The following is a 27,723-nucleotide window of genomic DNA, read 5'->3' as shown; positions in this document are numbered from 1 at the left end:
GGTCACGTAGCCGACTTCCTAGGCCGACGGTCAGGCCTAGGTTCTGCTAGCTTCACTCTTTAAATGGGGAGGACCAGGCGGAGAGCGCTGTGCCTCCAGCCTTTGGGGAAATCGCAGGACTCCTGCTCTAAGTCAAGCTCAGGAAAGCATATTCACATTCTTTCCCCCTACCTCCTACAAGTATCTCAACCCTCCAGGGACACCTAGCAGGCCGAATTAATCTCCCCCTGAAGTGTTGTCTTGGCAGTTTGTCATATCTCCAGATGGTTCTTATCACTTTGGATTTGAATTAGTTGTTTACTGGTTTGTCTGCGCGATTGAGAGGGTGGCCTTTAAGGACCTTCTCAGCTGCTTTCAGAGTCTGGCCATTGGTAGGTGTGCAATAAACAAATGTTTCTTAAAAGAGCTGAGAAGACTTCTGGAGACCTGGAAAATAAAGACGTCTGTTACACCGAGTATGTTAGTACCACTTGTAGGCAGTCTAAGATCCTACTGGTCTGTCAGTTTATTTGCTCAAAGCTTTTGAAAGGTAAAGCTAGGGAGGAGTGAAGGTAAAAACTCATATCGGTTCGTTTTGCAGCATCTGAAAAAGTTAGGCGAGGTACCGACTTTTAGCTATAGTGAATTTGTTTCTAGGCCCCAAGTGATCTTCATAAGGATTGTTTAAAATTTAAAATAATAAGAAAATTAATAAGTAAGAGAACTGGATGGTTCTTTACATATAGAGTTTATAAATTGTGTTCTAAGGAAATTTGCGCTTCTCTAATTGAGATCCTATTAAGGGTTGCATAAGGTGAGCTTGGTATATCAGAATAATGGCTGTGTTTAAAGTTGGAAATAAATTATATTAAGCCCTCATTTGTGTTTAAAGGTGCTTTAATAAGTTCTGGTCCTGTAGCAATAGTTTTTATAACTATGAAAGTGAAAGTGAAAGTCACTCTCATGTCCAGGCCAGAATCCTGGGCAGTCTTTCCCTTATCCAGGGGATCTTCCCAACCCAGGGATTGAACCCAGGTCTCCCGCATTGCAGGTGGATTCTTTACCAGCTGAGCCACAAGGGAAGCCCCTTATAGTTCATAGTTTATAACTATAAAGTTAATGTAGTTGTTGTAGAAAAAATGGAGATAATTTTCAGGAAAGGAACTAAAAGCACACACAAACACACCTACCATTGAAAGTAACCACTGATAACATTATGGTATCTTGCCTTTCAATGAGTATTCTTTAAAAGAAAAATCTGTGTATTTTCCCATGATGAATTTACCTTTTAGAACCTCGTGATTTTTAGACAGTGGCTCAGCATTCAGTAATCCTTGTAATTGCATTTGTATTTAAGAGCACTTAATAATTAAACAATCAAGCAGTCTATCTCTGCTTTGTTAAACTTTAACAAAAATACATTAGGTTGGGGAAACTAAAGTGGGTTTCATTTGTTTACTCAAGATTTTGCTCACCTTGGTATTAGAATAAACTTTTTGAGAAACAGGTCTGCTGCTGCTGCTGCTGCTAAGTCGCTTCAGTCATGTCTGACTCTGTGCGACCCCATAGATGGCAGCCCACCCGGCTCCCTGGTCCCTGGGATTCTCCAGGCAAGAACCCTGGAGTGGGTTGCCATTTCCTTCTCCAATACATGAAAGTGAAAAGTGAAAATGAAGTCACTCAGTCGTGTCCTACTCTTAGTGACCCCATGGACTGCAGCCCACCAGGCTCCTCTGTCCCTGGGATTTTTCAGGCAAGAGTACTGGAGTGGGGAGAAACAGGTCTCAGTTCAGTTCAGTTCAGTCGCTCAGTTGTGTCAGACTCTTTGCGACCCCATGAATCGCAGCACGCCAGGCCTCCCTGTCCATCACCAACTCCCGGAGTTCACTCAGACTCAGGTCCATCGAGTCAGTGATGCCATCCAGCCATCTCATCCTCAGTCGTCCCCTTCTCCTCCTGCCCCCAATCCCTCCCAGCATCAGAGTCTTTTCCAATGAGTCAACTCTTCGAATGAGGTGGCCAAAGTACTGGAGTTTCAGCTTCAGCATCATTCCCTCCAAGGAAATCCCAGGGCTGATCTCTCCACCTTAATTTTTGAGATCGCTTGACTATTGCTGTTTGCCGTAACCCCCCCTCCCCACCCCTGCCCAATTCAGATGTTTTTGAGTAGATTTGGATGCCTTTTTAAAAAGCATTCATTCTAGGTTCTGATGCTAATGGAGAGAAAAAAATGAAAAAGGCCTGCTTAGTTTTTGCGTTTGCACATCTGTGTAGCCTGCAGAGTTTGTAGACAGTGAATTAAGTCCACCTACCATATAACTCTTGACAAGTCACTCGACTCTACCCCTGTTTTCCCATTTGTAAATAATATACCACACTGAGTTTGGGGAGGTTGAAATAAAATAATGTTCAAGAATGTGTCTTGTAAACTGTAAGACATTCTTCTCCTGCTTTTTGCTCATCCACTGAGATGTTGGCTTCTGATAGAATGAAGGAGTTTATTGTTTTTACTGGGAGGAACTCTAGTTTTAAAGTGGTTTCATTCTGATCTGCTCTGCTCAGTGCTTTGGTCATGTCCAACCCTTTGCCACCCAATGGACTGAAGCCCGCCAGGCTCCTCTGTCCGTGGGATTTTCCTGGCAAGAATGCTGGAATGGGTTGCCATTCTTTCTTCTGGGGGATCTTCCCAACCCAGGGATCGAACCCCCGTCTCCCACATTGCAGGTGGATTCTTTACTGCTGAGCCACGAGGAATGCTCCCTCATTCTGACAGTTACTTTGATAAAAGGTGTTGAGGCTGTATTAGCTGATGAAAGTTTTTGCTAAAAACACTATACAGAGATCTTTCTGAAAAAGCCTAGTTTAAAACTGCCCTGACAGCCTGGTTAGCCGCTTGCTTTTGTGACTAAGCACTTGAAATAGGGCTAGTTGGGGTTGAAATATATAAATAGACTGTAAGTATAAATAGACATCAAATTTTGAAGACAATGTAAAAACCTAAATACCTTAGTTTTAACATTATTTACATATTTAAATGATAATTTATATATATTAGAATAATTAAAATCCCCTGGAGAAGGAAATGGCAACCCACTCCAGTATTCTTGCCTGGGAAATCCCATGGACAGAGGAGCCTGGCGGGCTACAGTCCATGAAGTTGCAAAGAGTCAGACATGACTTAGCAACTAAATGACAACAAAAGGATAATTAAATATGTTATTTAGATTAATTTTACTTGTTTCTTTTTGCTTAACATGTGGCTACTAGAAAAATTTCAAATTACATATGTGGCTCACACTATATTTCTATTGAATAGCAGTGGGTTAGGATTCAATATATGTTTATTCTTAAGAGGGTTTGGTTTACTGAAACCCTTACATTTTGATTTATAAATTGATTTTTTTAAACTCCCAAATTTAGGCCTCCCCACTCCCACCTCCCTTGTATTCATTGCATTGGTGAAATTTTTTGTTTAGTTTTTTGAGAAACAACTACTATTGACTACAGAAGAAAAATTGCAGCTAAAACAATTACTTGTTTTTTTGAAGCCCCCAAATAGCTTCGATAATTTTGACTGAAAAGAGATGTTAATAATAATAATAGCGTATGCTCAGTTGCTTCAGTCTGACTCTTTGTAAACCTGTGGACTGTAGCTTGCCAGGCTCCTCTGTATATGAGACTCTCTAGGCAAGAATACTGTAGTGGGTTGTCAGGCCCTCCAGGGTATCTTCCCGACCCAGGAAGATACCTGGGTGTCTCCTGCGTTGCAGGTGAATTCTTTACTGCTGAGCCACCAGGTAGCCACCGTTTGTTGAATGTTCACTGCATTCAGGCTGCTTTATAACTCTTATTTAGTCCATCCAACTATAAATATTAAATACTTTTATTAATTACTTTATAAATAAGGAAGTTAAAATATAGGAAAATTTAAGCAATTGGCCACAAGAACACAGAGCTGGTTCCAGGAATGGAACCCAGGTCTCTATGATTTCAAAGCTTGTAAACTATAGATTCTCCTGTATTTTGAGAATTGATTATTGAATCATCTGGAAAAAAGTTGGTTATCAAAAGAGATATTTAGTTCTAATCCCTTGTTTGTATTAGTGACCAGTAGGGAATGCTCAACAGGAGATTAGGTGAATGAATCATGAATTCCTACTAATCATGTAGTTACAGTGAATGAAAAGGAGTTTGTATATCATCATGACTAAATCTTAAAAATGTAAAATTAGATAAAGCTGAAGGATAAACATATAGTATAATTGCCATTTGTATAGTTTAAAACTCTGCCACCCAATAATATTGTAAGCAAAGGTAGTTTGTGTTTTAAGAATTTCAGATTTGAATTGTCTCTATATTGATTGCATGCCTTTGTGAAGCTGCCTTGTGGTTAAATGAAGTTAGTAAAATCTCTGTGAAATAAGCATTCTCTAATATTGATCTTACTCTTAAAAGAACAAACCAAACCAGTGTTGCCCTTTGCTTCGATGCTGTGCACGTGTCTGGTTAGTAGATAGCTTTGAAGCCCAGGTGTGCAGCATTTCAAGGACAGACAGACCTGTTTTCATTTAACTTTAGCCCTTAATTGATAGGCATGACGTTGATAACAGCCTGGGTAAGGCTTCTGCAATGGGAAAGGCAGTCCCTCACTGTATTATTTTCTGGAACTTGAAGCTTCAGGATGGAGTGTGGTAGGAGAGGAAGATGAAGTAAGTAGATGTTGATGGTCAAGTTTACAAATGTTCATTCCCTCCCTATTGAAAATTTGAAATCTCTGACTCTCGTTTTTAAAGTAGTTAGTTGCTGAAAAAGTCTTTAGCAGTTGACCTTCCCTCCCCACAAAGTGAAATTAATTCCACTCAGTGGCAGTTGCAGTCTTCCTGTCATTACCATTTCAAAGTGCTTTCCCCCTTAGTTTTTGAAATTATAAGATCTTTTCTACATTTGCAAAAAGATGATATATTGTTAAGATAAATGAGATGTTATACAGAATGATCCTGCAGTGTACATAGTAGGCACCCAAAAACTGGTTACATGATTTAATGCCAGATGAAATGGATTTTGGGAAAAGGTCAAGAGAAGGGTGAACATTAGTGGGAAAGGTGTCTAAAGCAAGTGCTTAGTCACTCAGTTGTGTCCTTTTTTCGACCCCATGGACTGTAGCCTGCCAGGGTCCTCTGGACATGGGGAGTCTCCAGGCGAGAATACTGGAGTGGGTTGCCATGCCCTCCTCCAGGAGATCTTCCCAACCAAGAGTTCGAACCCAGGTCTCCCACGTTGCAGGTGGATACCTTCTGAGCCACCAGGGAATAATTTGGCCTATTTTGCAATTTGTTCGGATTGTTTTGAGTATCACAAACATCCCAAAAGTGGCATGACTGTGTTTCTGGGAGAGATTAAGGGCATACAGTCTGCAATGTGGGAAGAACTGAACAGAATATTTGAGGTGGAAACTAGCCATTAACGAGGAGTGTGAATGCCTGGTTCTTTCAGAGTGACTGGCTACACACCAGAGATCCATAAGTGAAAATTGCCCAGTTCATAATTTTTTTTTTGCTGATCATTGGAAAAAAACTGCCACCAACAGGAAAAAAGAGCACATCATAAAACAGTTTAACTTTGTTTATACACAGTGGACAAGTTATAGGCAGAAACTGATATGCTTTGGTTAATTATGAATTGTTTAATAAGAAAAGTTAGTATTTATCTAATTGAATTATTCTGATAAACTGACTTAATTTTCAGTTCTGATTCTGAGTTTTACATGGAATCTTTCAGCTTTGACTTCAACATGTCCTCCTAAATGTCCAGTATTAAGTAGACTTGAACATTGCCTGTGGCTTAGGCACATCGCCCTGAAATATCAGGCTCATTTTAGAATTTATATATATCTGTTTCCAAAATTCCAGGAGTATGGTGTTTTGATGGCAGCCAAAAACATACTATTTATTTATTTTTTTTAAACATCTAAGGAGTTTAGAAGATACTTTGCTGTTTGATAGGGATGCAGGCTAGGAGACCTGTCTCGACTCTACATTAGGATGACAGCAGATGTGTTTATCTGTAGTTTGAGTGAAGAGCCATTGTTACTCCCTGAAAAGGAGAGTTTGTTTTCCATTTAATCAATACCTCATAAATGCTGAGCTTTGAAGACATGGCCATGGCAACTAGACACAACTTGAGCTTTGCTCTGCTAAGGAAGCAATAGAAATTTAAAGTTGCTCATGTATTCCAATTTTTGAATAATTTCTGAAATCGTGACTTCATCTGTAGTTAATAGCATTTAGATTGTTCAGAGTCCCCAGTTTCCTTGAGCTCTGGGGAATTGCCATTGAAGAGTAACATGCAGTCTAGCTGTAATATGCCCAATTCACACCTGTAGTAAAAGGCTGACTACCTGTCCCTCCCTATAATGGTTGCCAGTGATTTTTTCTTTCATTTTTTTGAGGTAAAAGTATAAGATGTCTTGTTAAACCAAATTTTCAAGACATGAGATATCTTGCTCAATTTAAGAAAGAAGCTACAGTCTTGTGTGCTACTGGGAATCTGCAGAGTATGTTTCTCAGGGTCCTTAATTGGCCTACATTCTTGAACTAAGGCAGTTAATAAATCTTTTCAATAAGTTCCCTCCACCTAGAAATTTAAATCAAATTAAATTTCTAACTCTGCAGCAGTTTTTCTCAAATATTGCATTAATTGGTAATGGCTAAGGGCATGGGTATTTTTGAAAAGCCACAATATTATAATAATTTCCTTCAATCAAATCCCACAGTGAACCAGACATGAAAAATTCATGGCACAAACTCTCTTGATCAATGATGGAGTGGAAGCTGTTAAACATAATAGACTACTGGTTCTCTGGAGTCTGTGCAGCTCTGAGGAAAGCAGCACTCTGTGGCATTTTAAAGCCTGGCCTCTGACCCATTGTAGGTAGCCTGTCTACCACAAGGTAGACTCAGCTTTACCATGCCTAAACAAACTTGAAATTCCTTGCTGTAAACCCTGTCAGTTTCTCTGCCAGGCCAAATAGGTCAAAATTCTTTGGCCAAAGATTTCCTACGACCATAAAATGAATGAAACATGGGTTCCGTTTAGTGTACATGCTACTTCCTGGATGGTCAGTTATACAGTTATTGCATTTCTTCCTTCTGGCCTCATATACTCTGAAAGCCCTAGTGCCCTTCCCTAGATATTATGTAACATCATGAAGTTGTGGTAATTATCCAGGTATGTTCTGTGGACATAGTTGAGCTTTTAATAAATATGAGTCGTAGGATTAGATGGCTGACCAGGTTCTAACCTGAATCCTTACTGAAAGATATTGACCACCATGCTTTTCAGAATGTGCAGGAAGATCTTTTGAGAGAGTAAAAAAGGACAATAAAATTTTGCTTTTTATTTTTTCTTTACTCTCATGGTGCTTCTATTTTATGTATATTTTAAAACACATATAATATGTAAATATAGTAATATATGTTTATAATGATGGTAAGGGGAGTGGTCAACATATTTTTAACTGATGGGAATGTGTGTTTCAAAAAGTTTGAAGACCACTAATCTATCTTGTTACCAGAATTACCTTTTTAAATAGAAATCTGGACTCAATATTTCCCTACTTAAAAGCCTTTGATTGCTTCCTGCTGCTCACAGGATAAAGAGTAGTCTACTTAGCATAATTTACAAGGACCCTCTCAAAATAGTCTGTCTGAACCAGTGCTTCTCAAACTCTGATGGAAGATTAGGTTTCCCCTCCCTTAGTCTTTCAAGGACTGACATTTTTATGAAATTATTAGAAAAATGAATTGTTAGAAAAAGGAAATTAGAAAAATAAACACAATGTAAGCTGTGTTTTTTATTACTAAATTCAATAGACCTACACGACTGCCACATTCCATGGTTTCTAAATGCTTAAGTATCAGTTTTGGTGCTTATCTCTGTGGGTGAAGCATCAATCCACGGTCTACATGTGTAGTAACACTGGTCTGAATTACTTTTTTGCCCTTTCTGCTGCCTTTAGAGACCTTATAGTAGTACATTTAGAGCTAGTTACTAGTCTCACTGAGAGTCATGCACTTTTATACCTGCATGTGGTAATTCTCTGATTGTGGTCTCTAGACTAGCTGCACTAGGATTACAGGGGAACTTTGTTAGATATGCAGATTCTCAGGACTTGGCTTAGACATACAGGATCAGAAACACTAGGAGTGGATCCTACAATTTGTGTTTTAGCAATCCCTCAGGGTGATCCTGAGGCTCACTAAAATTTAAGAAGTCCTTAACTCAGGGTACCCTATATGTCATTCAAACTGGAACCCTTCTGAGAATGAAATGGACTGCTATTAATAAAGATGCCGAGTAATCTGAGACTGTTTTAGGCAAATGAGGACAAATCGTCACTCTGCTTTTATACTGCATTCTTTTTCTGAGAGAGGTCTCTGGTGTGTTCTCATTCCAGCATTCCCAAACTTCCATGGGCAGGGAAGTCACTCTCCTTTTATGATTTCTCTGAGCATATGGTCCAGTTCAGTTCAGTTGCTCAGTCATGTCTGACTCTTCGCAACCCTGTGGACTGCAGCACACCAGGCTTCCCTGTCCGTCACCAACTCCCAGAGCCTACTCAAACTCATGGCCATTGCGTCGGTGATATCATCCAACCACCTCACCCTCTGTTGTCTGCTTCTCTTCCCACCTTCAATCTTTCCCAGCATCAGGGTCTTTTCCAATGAGTCAGTTCTTTGCATCAGGTGACCAAAGTATTGGAGTTTCAGCTTCAGCATCAGTCCTTCCAATGAATATTCAGGACTGATTTCCTTTAGGATTGACTGGTTGGATCTCCTTGCAGTCCAAGGGACTCTCAAGAGTCTTCTCCAACACCACAGTCCCAAAGCATCAATTCTTCTGTGCTCAGCTTTCTTTATAGTCCAACTCTCACATCCATACATGACAACTGGAAAAACCATAGCTTTGACTAGATGGACCTTTGTTGGTAAAGTAATGTCTCTGCTGTGTTTTTTTTTTTTTTTTTTACTTTACAATATTGTATTGGTTTTGCCATACATTGACATGAATCCACCACGGGTGTACATGTGTTCCCCATCCTGAACCCCCCTCCCACCTCCTTCTCCATCCCATCCTTCTGGGTCATCCTAGTGCACCAGCCCCGAGCATCCTGTATCATGCATTGAACCTGGACTGGCAATTCATTTCACATATGATAATATACATGTTTCAATGCCATTCTCCCAAATCATTCCATCCTCACCTTCTCCCACAGAGTCCAAAAGACTGTTCTATACATCTGTGTCTCTTTTGCTGTCTTGCATACAGGGTTATTGTTACTATCTTTCTAAATTCCATATATATGTGTTATTACACTGTATTGATGTTTTTATTTCTGGCTTACTTCACTCTGTATAATAGGCTCCAGTTTCAACCACCTCATTAGAACTGATTCAAATGTATTCTTTTTAATGGCTGAGTAATACTCCATTGTGTATATGTACCACAGCTTTCTTATCCATTCGTCTGCTGATGGACATCTAGGTTGCTTCCATGTCCTGGCTATTATAAACAATGCTATGATGAACATTGGGGTACATGTGTTTCTTTCAATTCTGGTTTCCTCGGTGTGTATGCCCAGTGGGATTGCTGGGTTGTATGTCAGTTCTATTTCCAGTTTTTAAGGAATCTCCACACTGTTCTCCATAGTGGCTGTACTAGTTTGCATTCCCACCAACAGTGTAAGAGGGTTCCCTTTTCTCACACCCTCTCAAGCATTTATTGCTTGTAGACTTTTGAATAGCAGCCATTCTGACTGGTGTGAAGTGGTACCTTATTGTAGTTTTGATTTACATTTCTCTGATAATGAATGATGTTGAGCATCTTTTCATGTGTTTATTAGCCATCTGTATGTCTTCTTTGGAGAAATATCTGTTTAGTTCTTTGGCCCATTTTTTAATTGGGTCTTTCATTTTTCTGGAATTGAGCTGTAGGAGTTGCTTGTATATTTTTGAGGTTAATTGTTTGTCAGTTGCTTCATTTGCTATTGTTTTCTCCCATTCTGAAGGTTGTCTTTTCACCTTGCTTCTAGTTTCCTTTGTTGTGCAGAAGCTTTTAATTTTAACTAGGTACTATTTGTTTATTTTTGCTTTTACTTCCAGTATTCTGGGAGGTGGGTCATAGAAGATCCTGCTGTGATTTATGTCGGAGAGTGTTTTGCCTATGTTCTCCTCTAGGAGTTTTATAGTTTCTGGTCTTATGTTTAGATCTTTAATCCATTTTGAGTTTATTTTTGTGTATGGTATTAGAAAGTGATCTAGTTTCATTCTTTTACAAGTTGTTGACCAGTTTTCCCAGCACCACTTGTTAAAGAGATTGTCTTTTCTCCATTGTATATTCTTGCCTCCTTTGTCAAAGACAAGGTGTCCATAGGTGCGTGGATTTATCTCTGGGCTTTCTATTTTGTTCCATTGATCTATATTTCTGTCTTTGTGCCAGTACCATACTGTCTTGATGACTGCGGCTTTGTAATAGAGCCTGAAGTCAGGCAGGTTGATTCCTCCAGTTCCATTCTTCTTTCTCAAGATTGCTTTGGCTGTTCAAGGTTTTTTGTATTTCCATACAAATTGTGAAATTATTTGTTCTAGCTCTGTGAAAAATACCTTTGGTAGCTTGATAGGGATTGCGTTGAATCTATAGATTGCTTTGAGTAGTATACTCATTTTCACTATAGTGATTCTTCCGATCCATGAACACGGTATATTTCTCCATCTATTAGTCTCCTCTTCGATTTCTTTCACCAGTGTTTTATAGTTTTCTATATATAGGTCTTTTGTTTCTTTAGGTAGATATATTCCTAAGTATTTTATTCTTTTTGTTGCAATGGTGAATGGAATTGTTTCCTTAATTTCTCTATTTTCTCATTATTATTGTATAGGAATGCAAGGGATTTCTGTGTGTTGATTTTATATCCTGCAACTTTACTATATTCATTGATTAGCTCTAGTAGTTTTCTAGTGGACTCTTTAGGGTTTTCTATGTAGAGGATCATATCATCTGCAAACAGTGAGAGTTTTACTTCTTCTGTTCCAATTTGGATTCCTTTTATTTCTTTTTCTGCTCTGATTGCTGTGGCCAAAACTTCCAAAACTATGTTGAATAGTAGTGGTGAGAGTGGGCACCCTTGTCTTGTTCCTGACTTTAGGGGAAATGCTTTCAATTTTTCACCATTGAGGATAATATTTTCTGTGGGTTTGTCATATATAGCTTTTATTATATTGAGGTATGTTCCTTCTATTCCTGCTTTCTGGAGGGTTTTTATCATAAATGGATGTTGAATTTTGTCAAAGGCTTTCCCTGCGTCTATTGAGATAATCATATGGCTTTTATTTTTCAATTTGTTAATGTGGTGTATTACATTGATTGATTTGTGGATATTGAAGAATCTTGCATCCCTGGGATAAAGCCCACTTGGTCATGATGTATGATCTTTTTAATATGTTGTTGGATTCTGTTTGCTAGAATTTTGTTAAGGATTTTTGCTCTATGTTCATCAGTGATATTGGCCTGTAGTTTTCTTTTTTGGTGGGATCTTTGTCAGGTTTTGGTATTAGGGTGATGGTGGCCTCATAGAATGAGTTTGGAAGTTTACCTTCCTCTGCAATTTTATGGAAGAGTTTGAGTAGGATAGGTGTTAGCTTTTCTCTAAATTTTTGGTAGAATTCAGCTGTGAAGCCCTCTGGTCCTGGGCTTTTGTTTGCTGGAAGATTTTTTATTGCAGTTTCAATTTTTGTGCTTGTGATGGGTCTGTTAGGATTTTCTATTTCTTCCTGGTTCAGTTTGGAAAGTTGTACTTTTCTAAGAATTTGTCCATTTCTTCCAAGTTGTCCATTTTATTGGCATATAGTTGCTGATAGTAGTCTCTTATGATCCTTTGTATTTCTGTGTTGTCTGTTGTGATCTCTCCATTTTCATTTCTAATTTTATTGATTTGATTTTTCTCCCTTTGTTTCCTAATGAGTCTGGCTAATGGTTTGTCAATTTTACTTATCTTCTCAAAGAACCAGCTTTTGGCTTTGTTAATTTTTGCTATGGTCTCTTTTATTTGTGCCCTAATTTTTAAGATTTCTTTCCTTCTACTAACCCTGGGGTTCTTCATTTCTTCCTTTTCTAGTTGCTTTAGGTGTAGAGTTAGGTTATTTATTTGACTTTTTTCTTGTTTCTTGAGGTATGCCTGTATTGCTATGAACCTTCCCCTTAGCACTGCTTTTCAGTGTCCCACAGGTTTTGGGTTGTTGTGTTTTCATTTTCATTCGTTTCTATGCATATTTTGATTTCTTTTTTGATTTCTTCTGTGATTTGTTGGTTATTCAGAAGCATGTTGTTCAGCCTCCATATGCTGGAATTTTTAATAGTTTTTTCCCTGTAATTGAGATCTAATCTTACTGCATTGTGGTCAGAAAAGATGCTTGGAATTATTTCAATTGTTTTGAACTTACCAAGGCTAGATTTATGGCCCAGGGTGTGATCTATCCTGGAGAAGGTTCTGTGTGCTTGAGAAAAAGGTGAAATTCATTGTTTTGGAGTGAAATGTCCTATAGATATCAATTAGGTCTAACTGGTCTATTGTATCATTTAAAGTTTGTGTTTCCTTGTTAATTTTCTGTTTAGTTGATCTATCCATAGGTGTGAGTGGGGTATTAAAGTCTCCCACTATTATTGTGTTATTGTTAATTTCCCCTTTCATACTTGTTAGCATTTGTCTTACATATTGAGGTGCTCCTATGTTGGGTGCATATATATTTATAATTGTTATATCTTCTTCTTGGATTGATCCTTTATCATTATGTAGTGTCCTTCTTTGTCTCTTTTCACAGCCTTTGTTTTAAAGTCTATTTTATCTGATACGAGTATTGCTACTCCTGCTTTCTTTTGGTCTCTATTTGCATGAAATATCTTTTTCCAGCCCTTCACTTTCAATCTGTATGTGTCCCTGGTTTCAAGGTGGGTCTCTTGTAAACAACATATATAGGGGTCTTGTTTTCATATCCGTTCAGCCAGTCTCTGTCTTTTGGTTGGGGCATTCAACCCATTTACATTTAAGGTAATTATTGATAAGTATGATCCCATTGCCATTTACTTTATTGTTTGGGTTTGAGTTTATACACCCTTTCTGTGTTTCCTGTCTAGAGAAGATCCTTGAGCATTTGTTGGAGAGCTGGTTTGGTGGTGCTGAGTTCTCTCAGCTTTTGCTTATCTGTAAAGCTTTTGATTTCTCCTTCATATTTGAATGAGATCCTTGCTGGATACAGTAATCTGGGCTGTAGGTTATTTTCTTTCATCACTTTAAGTATGTCCTGCCATTCCCTCCTGGCCTGAAGAGTTTCCATTGAAAGATCAGCTGTTATCCTTATGGGAATCCCCTTGTGTGTTATTTGTTGTTTTTCCCTTGCTGCTTTTTAATATTTGTTCTTTGTGTTTGATCTTTGTTAATTTGATTAATATGTGTCTTGGGGTGTTTTGCCTTGGGTTTATCCTGTTTGGGACTCTCTGGGTTTCTTGGACTTGGGTGATTATTTCCTTCCCCATTTTAGGGAAGTTTTCAACTATTATCTCCTTAAGTATTTTCTCATGGTCTTTCTTTTTGTCTTCTTCTTCTGGGACTCCTATGATTCAAATTTTGGGGCGTTTAACATTGTTCCAGAGGTCTCTGAGATTGTCCTCATTTCTTTTAATTTGTTTTTCTTTGTTCCTCTCTTTCATTTATTTCTACCATTCTATCTTCTACCTCAGTTATCCTATCTTCTGCCTCCATTATTCTACTGTTGGTTCCCTCCAGAGTGTTTTTGATCTCGTTTATTGCATTATTCATTATATATTGACTCTTTTTTATTTCTTCTAGGTCCTTATTAAGCCTTTCTTTCATCTTCTCAATCCTTGTCTCCAGGCTATTTATCTGTAACTCCATTTTGTTTTCAAGATTTTGGATCATTTTCACTATCATTATTCAGAATTCTTTATCAGGTAGATTCCCCATCTCTTCCTCTTTTGTTTGGTTTGGTGGGCATTTATCCTATTCCTTTACCTGCTGGGTATTTCTCTGCCTCTTCATCTTGCTTATATTGCTGTGTTTGGGGTGACCTTTCCGTATTCTGGCAGTTTGTGGAGTTCTCTTTATTGTGGAGTTTCCTTGCTGTGGGTGGGGTTGGAACGGTGGCTTGTCAAGGTTTCCTGGTTAGGGAAGCTTGTGTCAGTGTTCTGGTGGATGGAGCTGGATTTCTTCTCTCTGGAGTGCAATGACGTGTTCAGTAATGAGTTATGAGATGTCAGTGGGTTTGGTGTGACTTTGGGCAGCCTGTATATTGACGCTCAGGGCTATGTTCCTGAGTTGCTGGAGAATTTGTGTGGTATGTCTTGCTCTGGAACTTGTTGGCCCTTGGGTGGTGCTGGGTTTCAGTGTAGGTATGGGGGCGTTTGATGAACTGCTATTGATTAATATTCCCTGGAGTCAGGAGTTCTCTGGTGTTCTCAGGATTTGGACTTAAGCCTCCTGCCTCTGGTTTTCAGTCTTATTCTTGCAGTAGCCTCAAGACTTCTTCATCTATACAGCACCGATGATAAAACATCTAGGTTAAAGATTAAAAGTTTCTCCACAGTGAGGAACACCCAGAGAGGTTCACAGAGTTACATGGAGAAGAGGGAGGAGGGAGATAGAGGTCACCAGGAGGAGAAGCGGGGGAATCAAAAGAGGAGAGAGCAATCTAGCCAGTAATCACTTCCTTATATGCTTTCCACAGTCTGGACCGCTCAGAGATGTTCACAGAGTTGTACAGAGAAGAGAAGAGGGAGGAAGGAGACAGAGGTGGCCAGGAGGATAAAGGGGGGAATCAAAAGGAGAGAGACAAATTCAGCCAGTAATCAGTTCCCTAAGTGTTCTCCACAGTCCGGAACACACAGAGAGAATCACAGAGTTGGGTAGGGAAGAGAAGGTGAAGGGAGGAGATAGAGGCGACCTGGTGGAGAAAAAGGAGAGTCCAGACGGGGAGAGAGCAGTCAAGCCAGTAATCTCGCTCCCAAGTAAAAATGGTACTGAAGATTGGGTTCTTAAAGGTACAAAATTGATAACAAATACCAAAAGCAAAGATTAAAAATCTAGAGTAGAGGTTGGATTCTCAAAAATACAATATTAAAGGAAAAAACAAAGTCACAAAAATTATAAAATATGTATATATGAAGTTTCTTTAAAAAATAGGGTCTTTTTTTTTTTGCAAAGTAATAGTAGGTTATAAAAATGAAATTAAAGGAGTAATAGGGGACTTAAAAATAAATTGTTTTTTTTTTAATTTAAAGAATGATAATAGTAAAAATATATCTAGGACTTTCTCTGGTGTTGTTGTGGACAGTGTGGGGTCAGTTCATTTTCAGATAGTTCCTTGATCTGGCTTGTATTTCTCAAGATCTATAGGCCCCTTTCTGTGTAGTCAGTGCTAACTACAGGGTTGTAATCTATTGCACCTGTCACTTCCAAAGTGGTTCCCTCTGTTTGTTTTAGCTTCTTCTGTTTGCTGGTCTCTTCAGTGTCTAATTTCTGCCCTGACACACGGAGGTGGTGGTGGACACTTTTTTAGGCTCACTTGTTCAGTTGTGCTGTGGGGAGGGAGGAACACTGCAAACAAATAACACTGGCGTGTGCTCGCAGTATCTCAGCCACACTGGGTTTGCCCCCACTCACAGCGTGTGTGCTTTCCCTGTCTACACTGCTTAGGCTCTAGGTTACTCTGCTGGGAACTGTCTGGGGCTGGCCCTGGGTTGTATGCACTTCCCAGGTCTAAGCCGCTCAGGTTCAGGTACTTGGGTGCTTCACAAAGGTGCAGACTCTGTTGGGCCTGCGTTTTGTACCCTTCCCGGTTCCAAGCATCTCAGGTGACCAGGTGCTTGGTGAGCGCGGTCGCTGTGACTTATCACCTCCCCCGTTCCTGCCGCTCGGTTTTCTGGGTGTACAACCAGTGCACCTTCTCAGGTGTGCCGTGTGTCTGTTCTGGGGAGCTGAACTCTGGCTGCAACCCTCCCGGCAGATATTGACCGTCCTGAATCCCAAGAAGCCTTGGTTAGCAACAAAGCCTGCTTGCAGTTTGGTAGATGATGCCTCTCTGGGGCCGCAATTGCCCCCTTCCAGCTCTGGCTGCCTTCGCCTGCCTGTCTCCGTTGGGGGATGGGCCGGTCCGCAGCTGGCTAGCTCCGCTAAGTCCTTTGTTCTGTGAGCAGGCCTGGCCGTGTCTTAGGTTAGGGCTTTTCGTGTGGTAGCTATCCCACAGTCTGGTTTGCTAGCCCAAGTTAGTTTCCTCAGATTGCCCTCAGGGCATTCAGGCCCGGTGCTTACTCTAAACAATGCAGCCCATGCCTCCCTGCCCAGCCCCCGCTTGTTAGTGGCGGATGTGGGCATCTGCGCTGCTTCTCCGCTGGGAGTTACCGTTGGGCATGTAATCTGTGGGTTTTAATTATTTATTTATTTTTCCTCCCGGTTATGTTGCCCTCTGAGTTTCCAAGGCTCACCGCAGATTTGCCCGTGAGAGTGTTTCCTGGTGTTTGGGAATTTCTCTCTTTTTTAAGACTCCCTTCCCAGGACGGATCTCTGTCCCTACCTCTTTTGTCTCTCTTTTTATCTTTTATATTTTTTCCTACCTCCTTTCGAAGACAATGGGCTGCTTTTCTGGGTGCCTGATGTCCTCTGCCAGTATTCAGAAGTTGTTTTATGGAATTTACTCAGCGTTCAAAGTGTTCTTTTGATGAATTTGTGGGAGAGAAGGTGGTTTCCCTGTCCTGTTCATCCGCCCTCTTAGGACTGCCCCTGTTTCTGCTTTTTAATGTGCTGTCTAGGTTTGTCATAGCTTTTCTTCCAAGGAGCAAGTATCTTTTAATTTCATGGCTGCAGTCACCATCTGCAGTGATTTTGGAGCTCCCCCAAATAGTCTCTCACTGTTTCCATTGTTTCCTCATCTATTTGTATATGGTACACACCCTTGCTATTGTATGTGTATGCCTTACAATATAATTATCCTATTGTGTTGTCATTTTCTTGCTATATATCTATCTTGATATCTCATTGGGCCACCTTAGCCATTTTGTCCCTTTTAGTTTTCAAGTTATAAACATAATACATTGCTTTTTAAATTAAAAAACAGCCCTAGTATTTATAAAGTGTAGGTCTAATTTTTTATCTCCCCTTCCTCACTTCTTCCCATAACTTATCATCATTATTATATTGACTATCTTTCTAAATCTAGAAAACAATACATACACCAATATATATTATTTTCTTTAAAAAGGGGAAAATAGTTCATATATTCTGAAACTTATTGTTGTTCTTATTCGGTGTGTCTATTAGATAATGGGGCTTCCTAGGTGGTGCAGTGGTAGAGAATCTGCCTGCAAATGCAGGAGGCGTTAAGCTTTGATTCCTTGGGTCGGGAAGATCCCCTGGAGTAGGAAGTAGTAAGCTATTCCAGTATCCTTGCCGGGAAAATTCTGTGGCCAGAGGAGCCTTGTGGGCTACATACAGTTCATGGGGCTGCAGAGTCAGACACGACTGAGTGACTGAGCACACATGCATGGATTAGCTGATATTCCTGTGTTAACACAAAGGGTTGAATTGCCCTCCTGTGAATGAGAGCTCTTACCCAGCACCAAACCTTAATCGTGATTCTGAGGTTACAGGCAAGAAAGAGGAACACAGGAACTAGGCACAAAATTCCTTTCTGGAGGAGCCCCCAGCCAGTAGACATAGCTTCCAAAGAATGTCACCTTTTTATACTAGGACGTATTATCAGATCAGATCAGATCAGTCGCTCAGTCGTGTCCGACTCTTTGCGACCCCATGAATCGCAGCACGCCAGGCCTCCGTGTCTAACACCAACTCCTGGAGTTCACTGAGACTCACGTCCATCGAGTCAGTGATGCCATCCAGCCATCTCATCCTCTGTTGTCCCCTTCTCCTCCTGCCCCCAATCCCTCCCAGCATCAGAGTCTTTTCCAATGAGTCCACTCTTCACATGAGGTAGCCAAAGTACTGGAGTTTCAGCTTTAGCATCATTCCTTCCAAAGAAATCCCAGGGCTGATCTCCTTCAGAATGGACTGGTTGGATCTCCTTGCAGTCCAAGGGACTCTCAAGAGTCTTCTCCAACACCACAGTTCAAAAGCATCAATTCTTCAGCGCTCAGCCTTCTTCACAGTCCAACTGTCACATCCATACATGACCACAGGAAAAACCATAGCCTTGACTAGATGGACCTTTGTTGGCAAAGTAATGTCTCTGCTTTTGAATATGCTATCTAGGTTGGTCATAACTTTCCTTCCAAGGAGTGTCTTTTAATTTCATGGCTGCAGTCACCATCTGTAGTGATTTTGGAGCCCAGAAAAATAAAGTCTGACACTGTTTCCACTGTTTCCCCATCTATTTCCCTATCAGCATGCCTAAAATACCTCCTTACACATAGACTGATGTTACGTTACTTGTAAATGTATTTCTAACAGACTTTTACTGCGATTTTTAACAGACTTTTACTGATATTTTTAATGTGTCGAGTAAAATTCAACCTAGGAACACATTATTTTTTGTTTTGTTTGGGGTTACCAGACCAGTTGTGAACAACATATACAGAAACATTTTCTTAAAGGAAGCCTCTTCGGGTTGGGGAATCCCAAGATTTATACTCCATTAGTTCCCCAAATAGAAAATGTCTTTGTGATTACCTCCCATCTTTCAGCCAGCTATGCTCTGTAAATCCATATGTTCTCATATTATTTACAATATCAATTAAGACAGATCAGGTATTTCCTGACATTTTAAAATTAGAGACTGTGTTATCTATTAAAACCTTTTAGCTTGTTTGCACGGAGGAGGTCTGGCATCAATCTGGGAATCCCTCGATGAAGGATTGAGCCACAGGCTTGCTGATAACCATTACCCACTCATTCCTGTTTCAGTACATTTCAACCATATTCATTATTTTAATGACTGATTTTGATAGTTTAATTTTTCCAGGAGTTTTATTGTTTAAAAGCAATGCAGCAAATGTGCTTGTACATCATCTGTGTGCCTTTTTGTCTCTCCTTTCTTTAGAAGAGACACTCAGAAGTTAATATTCTGGGTAGAAGAGAATATGAATTTAATATATTGATAGATATTGCTCAGTCACTCTCCTAGAAGATTGTGCAGATTTGTTTTCCCACCTGTTTTTCTATGACATCTGGGGTACAAGCTATTATTAGAAAAAAATGCCAATCTAATATAAAAAGTAGCACTTCATAGTTTTAGCTTGCTTTCTTTGATTTTGAGAGGTTGATGTACAGTATTAATGACCACAAAGCTGCTCTTGTCCACTCTTGGGCTAAGTGCTGCTACAGAAAAGGACATTGTGACTACCCTTCCATTATTCACATTTACCTGTCAGTGGGTAGTTTTAAGGGCTGCATAGTTGAGATGCTGAGCATATCAGAAGTTTTTCTGTGATGTTCTATTCACATGGAATCCAATGAATGTTTGAATGGAATATAGGAACCTTTTATCAATGCCCAAAGCATCTCTTACTGGTTTTTCATATGCTTTCTTGCTTAATGATCTTGAGTTTGAAGATAAAGATTGTGTTCAGAAGTGTATTCAGAGATGATGTAAGAACAGTTGGATTGTGTAGCACTCATATTTCCTAGATGGTTCATTTACAACAGTGTACCACTGTGAAAGTGATAAGCTTTCATAGTGTATGTGATATGAAAGTATCACAGTGAAAGTGATCGCTAGGGTTTGTTTTGTTTTGTTTAAGTGACCACTGTGAAAGTGCCATTTTCAACAAAGAAAAGGGTTTGCTAAAATCTTGAGGGTTTTTTTTTTTTTTGGCTGTGCAGAATCTTTGTTGTTGTGCGGGCTTTTCTCTAGTTGTGGTGAGCAGGGATTACTCTAGTTGCAGTGGGAGAACTTCTTATTGCCATGGCTTCTCTTGTTGCGGCGCACAGGCTTCAATGGTTGCTGCGTGTGGGCTCAGAAGTTGCACGGCTCCCGGGCTCCAGAACACAGGCTCAGTGGTTGTGGTTCATGGGCTCAGCCACTCCAGGGCATGTGGGATCCTCCTGGCCCAGGGATTGAGTCTGTGTCCCTGCATCAGGAGGTGGACTGTCCACCCTGAGTCACCAGGGAAGTATATATAACTTTTTGAGTTTTGATTACATTTTAGGCTAGTTTGAGCAAATCATTGGAATTAAAAAAAATTATCCATGGACAATGCCAGATTGGGTGATTATCATTTGATGACTAGTTTGGATTTTTTCCCCTAGTCTCTCTAGTATCTTCTTTATACGTTATTTGGATGTTCTTTTCCAGCCTAGGATCTCTCTCTCTCTCTCTTTTTTTTTTTTTAATTAACTTTCTTTAAGTATAACTTACATACAATAAAATATAACAAATATATAGGTCAATGAATTGTAATAAATGTACACATTTGTTTAAGTAATACTCCATTCAAAACATAGAACATTAAAAAAAAAAGGAACATTTCCATCACCCCAAAAAAGCTCCCTCAGATATTTTCCTAGTCAACTGCTTTCCACTGTGCCCAGGCAATCATATCCTTGTTGGTCTGTTTCTTTTCCCTCAATACTGTTTTTGAGATTCATCTTTGTTGTGTGTGTCAGTAATGTTTCTGTTTTTATTTCTGGATATTCTATTTTGTTTACATATCTTAATTGATTTATCTTTTAGTCTGTTATTAGACATTTGGGTTTTTCTGGTTTGGGGCTTTTATAAATAAAAATGCTATGTTGTTGCTGTTTTTCAACCACATCCTACAACTTGTGGGATCTTAGTTTCCTGACCAGGGATTGAACCCCGGCCCTTGGCAATGAAAGCACCGAATCCTAACCACTGGACCACCAGGGAATTCCCTGAACATTTTTGCATAGGTCTTTTGTGGGCATATATTTTCACTTTTGGGTGAGTGTTTAAAAGTGGAAAAGTACTGGGTCATATAGTAAGTGTAGTTTTAACTTCCAAAAAACTGTCAGTTATTCAGAGTGTTTGTGCCATTTTACATTCCTACTAGCAATGCCTCAGAGTCCCAGTTACTTCATATTTTTGTCACCACTTACAATGATCTGTTTTGCTTTCTAGTTTTAGCCATTTTAGTGGCTGTGTATGGCTTTTAATTTGGATTTCTTGAATGAAATATTTTGATGGAGAATGTTCTTGAGGTTTTCTTTGACTTTTTTATAGGACTATAGAATTGTATACACTAATGGAAAGTAATTTTTCTGTTATATTTAAAATTTTTTCTTTAGGTTTCTTTAAAAGTGATTGAAGACAGTAATTCAAAATGCCTGAAAATCCTGCTACAGGTAAACTAGATATATACTTCTTTCACTAAATTAATTATTCAAAAATGGAATGTAAGGTGGGATTTAACTTGTACTCATTATTCTTTTTAAAAAAGATAAACTGCAGGTCCTGCAAGTTCTTGATCGCTTGAAAATGAAATTGCAGGAGAAGGGTGACACTTCGCAGAATGAAAAGCTCTCTCTGTTTTATGAGACCCTAAAGAGCCCCCTTTTCAACCAGATACTCACACTTCAACAGTCCATCAAGCAACTAAAGGGGCAAGTAAGTTACCCATCAAGGTTTTACCTGTTGCTATTATTCAAACCAGCAAGGAAAGATAGAAGGAGATAGATACAAACAGTCTACTCTTAATTCTGCAAAGAGGCTGTACTGGGACTTGTGTGCAGGTAGCATTGGCATAGATAGTTTAAAAATGTTGATAATAAGTTTTGTGTTTGGCTTTGGATTCTAGTTTTTATACTTATTTATGTAAAGGTCAGATGCTTTGAAAATTCTCAACATTTTCTTCAGAATTACAGGACACATAGCCCCTCTGCTTGGAGTGATGTTAATTAAGAGTTTTACCTACTCTCCTGGTTGTTCTATTTTGGGGTCAGGGATGGCAATTTGGTTTTAAATCGTCTATTCTAGAAGCTGAGCTTGAATAGTAGCTATCTTATAGATTAAATATTGGCAGAATTTTAAATGTAGTTAAAGATAATGTAGCAGAGTTGTTATGTGAAAATTAACAAAATTTGGGGAAAAAAATGCGTTTTGCTGATAAACCAAAATGCCTATCCATAAATATTTAGCAAGTGATTTTTCTATAACTAACTAAGGATTAAATTCTGCACATATGTCTTTCTGTGAATTACTTTCTCTAGATCAAAATTTATACCAGAATTTTAGCACTCCCCATACTGAAGCTTCTATATTCTCTGATAATGGAATGAGTACATCACAGCAGTGAATGCTATTGGTGGCAATAGAAGTTGGGAAAGATCACTACAAATCTATCACTCATACTGGACTAAAATTGGACTTAAACAACTGTTCCATCATAATAACAATCTTTTATGTTTATTTAGTGTGCAGTTATTACATAAATAATCATATTTTATTCATTCAGCTATAAACTCCATGTGATTTTTCATATCTGTGTTTTCATAGAGTTTTTATGGGTATTGATTATTTTCTGTGAGTCTTATAACATTTGTTCCTGATATTTCTTTTGTTCTATTGTGTTGGTACTTGTATCAGCCAGTGGTATTTTTAAATCAATCAATTAATCAATTTGGTTGCACCATGAGGCATGACAGATTTTAGTTCCCTGTCCAGGGATTGAACCCATGCTCCCTATATTGGGAGTGCAGAGTCTTAATCTTAACCACTGGACCAACAGGGAAGTCCCTCAGCCAATGGTATTTTAAAAATTAACCTCTATTTTTCTTTTTTCTTAATTACTGAATCCCCCCAGCTTTTTTTTTTTTTTTCCCCAACTAGTGTTTAAGTGGCTTTGCAATACATTTGCTACTAATGGGCAGATTATTTAATCCCTGTATGCTTCAGTTTCCATGTTCACAAAATGAAATAAGAGTATTTCTAGGGCTATTGTAAAGACTAAGTGAGATACTGTGTAAGAGTTTGGGTATAGTACTTTACTTATAGCAAGCACTTAATAAATGCTGAGTTACCTTTGAATATACTACCTGCAGATCTTTTGTGTTTCCCCACACGGAAATGTATGAAAGTGAAAGTCAGTCGCGCAGTTGCCTCCAACTCTGCGATCCCATGGACTGTAGCCTGCCCTACTCCTCTGTCCATGGAATTCTCCAGGCAAGAGTACAGGAGTAGGTTGCCATTTCCTTCTCCAGGGGATCTTCCTGACCCAGGGATCAAACCCGGGTCTCCTACATTGTAGGCAGATTCCTTACCAACTGAGCCACTGAAATGTATAGATAAATGCAGAAGGGCTCAGCGTCTCACATGCATGTTTATGTGACTGGACATGTCTGTGTATGTAAAGTATAATGAGCTATATTACATGCTATATTAACCTGAGGTAACGGTAGAAGGCAGGAAATGAGAATAAGTTAAACATTTCGTATAATACTAAATAAAACATTTATAGCCTTATAAGCACAGATTCATGTATCTGTATCTTATTTCACAGGTATATATTTAGCATGCCATTATACATGTGAGAGATAAAATATAATATTTAGTAAATAGAAATACTTCTTGTCTGTAGGTTTCTGTTGATAATTCTCCCTTTTTTTCTCCAACAGCTCAGCCATATACCCTCAGATTGTTCAGCCAACTTTGATTTTTCTAGGAAAGGGTTATTGGTGTTCACGGATGGTGCCATTACTAATGGGAATGCCCACAGGTCCTCTAATAACTTGACTGTATCTGGGTTATTTTCTTGGGCTCCAAAGTCAGGAAATGAAGATTTTAACTCAGTCATCCAACAGATGGCCCAGGTAAAGTTATATCTTGTCAAGGGACTATTTAGCTTTATTTCTCTTGTTGGAGGTTAAAAAAGAAACCTACACTCACACTTTTTGCCTCTAAAATGTGTTACTCTGTGTTTTGTTTGCTTGTGTTTTTATATTGTTAGGAGGAGTTGGTACTATTTTCTAATCTGTGAGTTGGTAATTTGTTTAAAATTACATAAGAAAAATATCCGCGTGCCTGGTGAGGATAGTTTTTAAGACAATGACTCCAGTCTGACACATCTGTACACTTGTAAGGAAAGAGATTCTCACAGTTTTGCTCATAGAAGGAAAAATAATGTGTGTGCTGAAGTGATATAATTCCTTTGAAATTATTTAAAATTTTATATCAAAACAGAATTAATGGGGGTTAGAACTAATATAATTTGGAAAATCTAGTATATATAATTTGGAAATCTAGTATATATAATTTATAGTATATATAAAATCCAAATGTAATTTGGAAAATTATAATTTGGAAAGTCTAGGAAAACATTTGAAAGTGTAATCCCATTTCATCCTTAGTATCTATTAAAATCAAATGATAGACAGTTGAATTTTTAGATGTACTAGTTTCCTTTATTCACCTTGCCTTCTAACAAGTACCCTAAAAAATGGAACTTGAGTTTGAAAGTTAAAAAGAATCTATTTAAGGTGTGATAGTTAAATAATGTTCTACACCTAATTCCTTTTTTGATCTAATTGCTCTATCCCCTTAATATGACTAATAATTATTTTTATGTGATGCTTTTATTAGTTGATTATGTTTATGAAGTTCTCATTTAATAAATGCAATTAATTATTCAGTAAAGCAATAAAATACTTGTTTGTCATAGGTAGCTCCATTTGAATGGTGGCCTTTCTGTAATCTTTTGAATTAACCTAATAAAATATTAATTTATCACAATAGAATTAAAAACAGAACCCTAAAAAATGCAGCTGATTCTGATTTAGGTCTCAACACTAGAATATTTTTTGATAAGTCTAGGTTACTTTTCTTATTTAAAAAAGAATATTTTGCTTCAAGAGAATTTAGAGAAATTCATTATAAAAAGTAATTTAGAATTTACTATGGGAAAATACATTTTTTCTCAGGAATTTTCATCTAGCTTGGGATTCATCTCATACTGTGAATGAAGTGTGAAAATATCTCTCCAATTCCCTGAGGTTGCAGAACAGTGCACATGCCCCCTTATGTTCTACTGAAAATAATCAAGGGAGAGGATTTCCAGAAATAAATAATTTATTACTGAAATGCTGAGTTTATTTGGTTTCCTAGAAATGACTTAAGAGAAGCTGTTTGGGGGCTATTTACAAAATAGAAATGTTAGTTCCTTAGAAAGGGCAGGTTGATTAAATGTAAATTTCATTGACTTTTTTTAAATCCCCCTTCATTAGGGCCGGCAAATCGAATACATAGATATAGAACGGCCTTCGACTGGAGGCCTTGGATTCAGTGTGGTGGCCCTTAGAGGTCAAAATCTGGGAGAAGTGGACATCTTCGTGAAGGAAGTGCAGCCAGGGAGTATAGCTGGCAGGTGAGGAAGCGTGTTCATTTGCTTTTTGCTAATTTTTTCCTAACAATTCTGAAAACATTAAGGAGAATAAGGAACTAGTCATACCAGAACAGTTAATGAGAACAGTTAACGCTTTCCTCTTCTTATGCATTTTTCAGGCCTTTTGCATATATTCTCACATATACTTGTGGCATCAGTGTAGCTAGCAGTATCATTATTCCATTTTATAGATGTGAATGTTCAGAAGTTCAGTGGTTTCCCTATAGTCACAGAGCTATTAATGCTGGAACCATGATGTGATTCTCAGACTGTCTGATGGCAAAGCTCATGTTCTTTCCGTTCCATCACACTCTCTCACAACTGAATGTGATACAGCAATGGTTTGATCAGTAAGATGGACATATTGAAATTTACATTCTACATATTATGTTATTTATTAAACTTGAGATTGTAACAACTTTTTTATTGGTCATAACATGCTGTTTATTTCACTTATTGTCAACAAAAATCCCTCTGAAGTCTATGTGATTTCCCCTCCGCACTTGTGCCTGAGTTTTATTTTTTTAAGTGTTATGTGTAAGACTTGTATTTTGTCTGTACTTGATTTCAGCTCTTTTGTTTATTACTTATTTAAAAAGCACACTATTCATTATATTATTACTTTAAAAAATATATATTAGTATTACTGTTGCCTGTTAGAAAGCTAGCAGCAGTAGCATAACTATTACAGAAAATTCAGTCAATAATATACTTTTGGATTCACGTTATCCATGTATTGGGGGTCAGTTCTAATTTCCTCAACTGAAAATTCAGAAATGATGGATTTTTATGACCTTTGTACCTTTATTCAACAATCTAATGGAGCATTTCCTGAAGTTTGTTGTGAGAAGTTATAGCAGTAGTCAGCTATATATTTATTTTATAATATGCATTTATTTTTGTCTGGCTTCTTTTGTTCAACATTATGTTTGTGAAATTCATCAACATGGTCGATTGTAGCACTTCATTCATTTTCATTGTTGTATAGTATTCAACTATACAAATACACCGTGATATATTCATCCATTACACTTTTTTTTTTTTTTTAATTTGTTTTTCATTGTGCTGGGTGTTTGTTACTGCATCTGGGCTTTCTCTAGTTGTGGCGAGCAGAGGCCGCTCTTCATTGGGGTGCGTGGACTTCTCATTGTGAGGGCTTCTCTTGTTGCAGAGCATGGGCTGTAGATCACACAGGCTCAGTAGTTGCGGTGTACAAGCTTAGTTGTCCTGACATGTGGGATTTTTCTAGACCAGGGATCGAACCTGTGTCCCTGCATTGGCAGGTGGATTCTTAACCATTGGACCACCAGTGAAGTCCAGTTGTCAGTTATATTTGAGATACAATCCTCTGTTTGGAGATTAGATATACATACTTCAGTTCAGTTCAGTTGCTCAGTCGTGTCCGACTCTCTGCGACCCCATGAATCGCAGCAGGCCAGGCCTCCCTGTCCATCACCAACTCCCGGACTTCACTCACACTCACGTCCATCGAGTCAGTGATGCCATCCAGCCATCTCATCCTCGGTCGTCCCCTTCTCCTCCTGCCCCCAATCCCTCCAAGCATCAGAGTCTTAGGATAGTCATATAATTCATTGTCCAAGTTGGGACATTTTGGAGAGTTAGAGGCTGTGCCATTAATATGACACTGAGACAGGAGGTATAATTAGGACTATTCTGGCAAAGCTCGGCAATCAGGGTAAACTGGACTTAGAGTCACTTGACAGTGGCTTCTTTAAGGCTGTGAAGTCCCTTGATAAAAGCCTACTTAACTTTGATTGACTCAGATTTTCTTTTTAATTTTTTTTGACTTAAGAATCATTATTGGGATATAATTCATATAATGTAAACGTCACCATCTTGGGGTATATAATTCAGTGGTTTTAGTGTATTTTCAATGTTGTTGACCATTTTGTGGTGCATTCTTACGTCTCAATTACTCTGTACTAATAGGTCTGTAAGTACAACATGAGGTGAGCACTTCAGAAAAGAAGAGTTTCATATTTGAGTGTGTAAAGACTTGTCACCACAGCTAAGTAGTCAGGGAGCTTCCCAGAAGCAATGGTGCTTAAGGGAAATTTGAGAGGCAACAGTGGAGTCTCCAGAGCGCAGAAGGTACCAGGGAGAGGAATAGATACTTTACCTGTAGCCCTGAGAAGAGGTGGAACACAGCTCATATCTTAGGAGTGTGTCTGGTGTTTATCTGATGTGGTAGCTTAGTGCAAGGCAGTGCAAGAAATTGCTAGAGAGAGGTAGAGGCCAGCCATGCAAGACCTTCTGGATCATTTTAAATGGTCTTTCTTTCCTCTGAGGATTCTCCACATAGAACTGTGT

At 38.6% G+C, this 27,723-nt stretch overlaps 1 protein-coding gene across 5 annotated transcripts in view; it reads left to right on the top strand.

The window, feature by feature from the left end:
• The window catches only part of PATJ (PATJ crumbs cell polarity complex component), a 381,060-nt gene that overhangs the window by 617 nt on the left and 352,720 nt on the right, over positions 1-27,723 (top strand). For all 5 annotated transcript variants that reach the window (XM_024989559.2, XM_024989560.2, XM_024989558.2 and 2 more), the window contains 4 exon segments: positions 21,305-21,361; positions 21,457-21,623; positions 23,630-23,824; positions 25,235-25,374. In XM_024989559.2, the coding sequence (XP_024845327.1) occupies positions 21,340-21,361; positions 21,457-21,623; positions 23,630-23,824; positions 25,235-25,374 (524 nt within the window). In that variant the 5' untranslated portion in view covers positions 21,305-21,339.

Source organism: Bos taurus, chromosome 3 (genome assembly GCF_002263795.3).
Source record: "Bos taurus isolate L1 Dominette 01449 registration number 42190680 breed Hereford chromosome 3, ARS-UCD2.0, whole genome shotgun sequence".
Classification (NCBI taxonomy): Eukaryota; Metazoa; Chordata; class Mammalia; order Artiodactyla; family Bovidae; genus Bos; species Bos taurus.
Note: the sequence above shows the minus strand (reverse complement) of the source record. Positions and strands in the feature narration are given on the sequence as shown.